The 1,555-nt window shown below is 52.2% G+C and overlaps 1 protein-coding gene across 1 annotated transcript; it reads right to left on the bottom strand.

Moving 5' to 3' along the window:
- Positions 1 to 401: 401 nt before the first annotated feature.
- LOC127341579 (17.5 kDa class II heat shock protein-like) lies at positions 402 to 1,238 on the bottom strand. The gene has a single exon (XM_051367442.2). It carries the CDS (start codon positions 1,149 to 1,151, stop codon positions 672 to 674), a length of 480 nt encoding a protein of 159 aa, XP_051223402.1. The 5' UTR covers positions 1,152 to 1,238; the 3' UTR covers positions 402 to 671.
- Between the last annotated feature and the right edge of the window lie 317 nt (positions 1,239 to 1,555).

Below are 1,555 nucleotides of genomic sequence, written 5' to 3'. Positions count from 1 at the left end.
ACAACGTGAAGGAAATACGCAAAACTCTCAGTAAATAAAAACAGAGGGACGAAGGAAACAAAACACAGGAAATATCTCTCTCAACCTAGGGTCACTTAATAAAGTGAGACGTTTCCGGGCGTCGATCCCTATGTCAATTTAAAACATTATAAATTAATAAAATGGTATGGTTTATCTAAGAAAAATATAACTACGAGAGGGCTGAAAATTAGACAGATCCTTCCCATATGCCATGAGGAGGAAGTGCTTTGAAATATGAATGGGTGAAGGCATGTTTTTTTCCTCCCCTGCTGGAAAAGCGATCTTTCTTGTTCTCACCAAATTCTGAAAAATGTCCCCACATCTTATCAGCTTATGTGCAGTCATTTACAGGCAAATTATGAGAGATGAAACGGGAGCTCTAAAACTTAGAACGCACTACTTGAAATTTTCAAAAACAAGAATGTGGCCAAACCATTCATACATTTATTCAGACAAAGCAGGAGATCGTCCCCATTTCCATTGACGAAACACCAAACATCCAGACTGACACGATATCCGCTCAAGGCACAGCGCCGGCAGATAGAAGAAAACACATCACTTATCACAGTGAACTCCCTCGCTAATCATCGGTCACTACCCACTCAGCTTCGATCAGACGTGCAGGCAGGCAAGACCACTGGTCCTCCATCTCAGGCAACCTGGACCTGGATGGTCTTGGGCTTCTTGGGCTCTGGCGGCGGAAGCTTCTCGACCGACACGGTGAGCACGCCGTCGCGGCACACGGCGGAGATCTTCTCCATGTCGGCGTTCTCTGGCAGCACGAACTTGCGCATCAGCTTCCCCATCCGGCGCTCCATGCGCAGGTACCTGGCGTCCTCCTTCTCCTCCCTCTGGCGCTCGCCGCTAATCACCAGCACCCGCTCGTCCTCCACCTGCACCTTGATGTCGCCGGACCCGAGCCCCGGCATGTCCACCACGAACGCGTACGCGCCAGGGAGCTCCTTAACATCGGCGGGGGTGGCCGCCATGGCGCGCGCGTCGCGGACGTAGGCGCGAGTCGGGCCCTGCTTCTCGCCGCCGGCGTTGCCGGCCTCGCCTTCGGGGATGTCCAGCAGGTGCTGCAGCGCCGTCATCAGCGGGGTCTCCAGCCCGAACACCCTGCCCTCCATTCTCCCTCGCTCGCTGGCTGATCTGAAGACTCAAGTTGATTTGGATTTTTGATTTGTTGATTTGCTCGGTGGTGCTGCGTCGGGAGGAGGAGGAGGCGGGGCTTATATATGCTGGCCGGAGGCGGGGAGTCTGGAAGGCGATAGAAGCTTCTCCAAGGTGGTGGAACGCGAGCGGTGCGGTGGGGGTGTCAAGGCGAGGTGATGGAGAAAGTTCCAGAACCTTCGTTGGATTAGCGATCTTCTTAATTGTTGAGGGTTCGGTTGCTTTATGACCCACGTGTCATTCGGGAGCCAAGCGTTACAAGTGCCCTTTGTATGAAGCTTGCACTTTTTCCCCTCGAATTCACGTTCTGATCTTTGCTCTTCCCAGTTGCGACCAAAAAGTAGTATCTCTACTTATAAAA

The sequence above is a fragment of the Lolium perenne genome, chromosome 3, assembly GCF_019359855.2.
Source record: "Lolium perenne isolate Kyuss_39 chromosome 3, Kyuss_2.0, whole genome shotgun sequence".
Classification (NCBI taxonomy): domain Eukaryota; kingdom Viridiplantae; phylum Streptophyta; class Magnoliopsida; order Poales; family Poaceae; genus Lolium; species Lolium perenne.
Note: the sequence above shows the minus strand (reverse complement) of the source record. Positions and strands in the feature narration are given on the sequence as shown.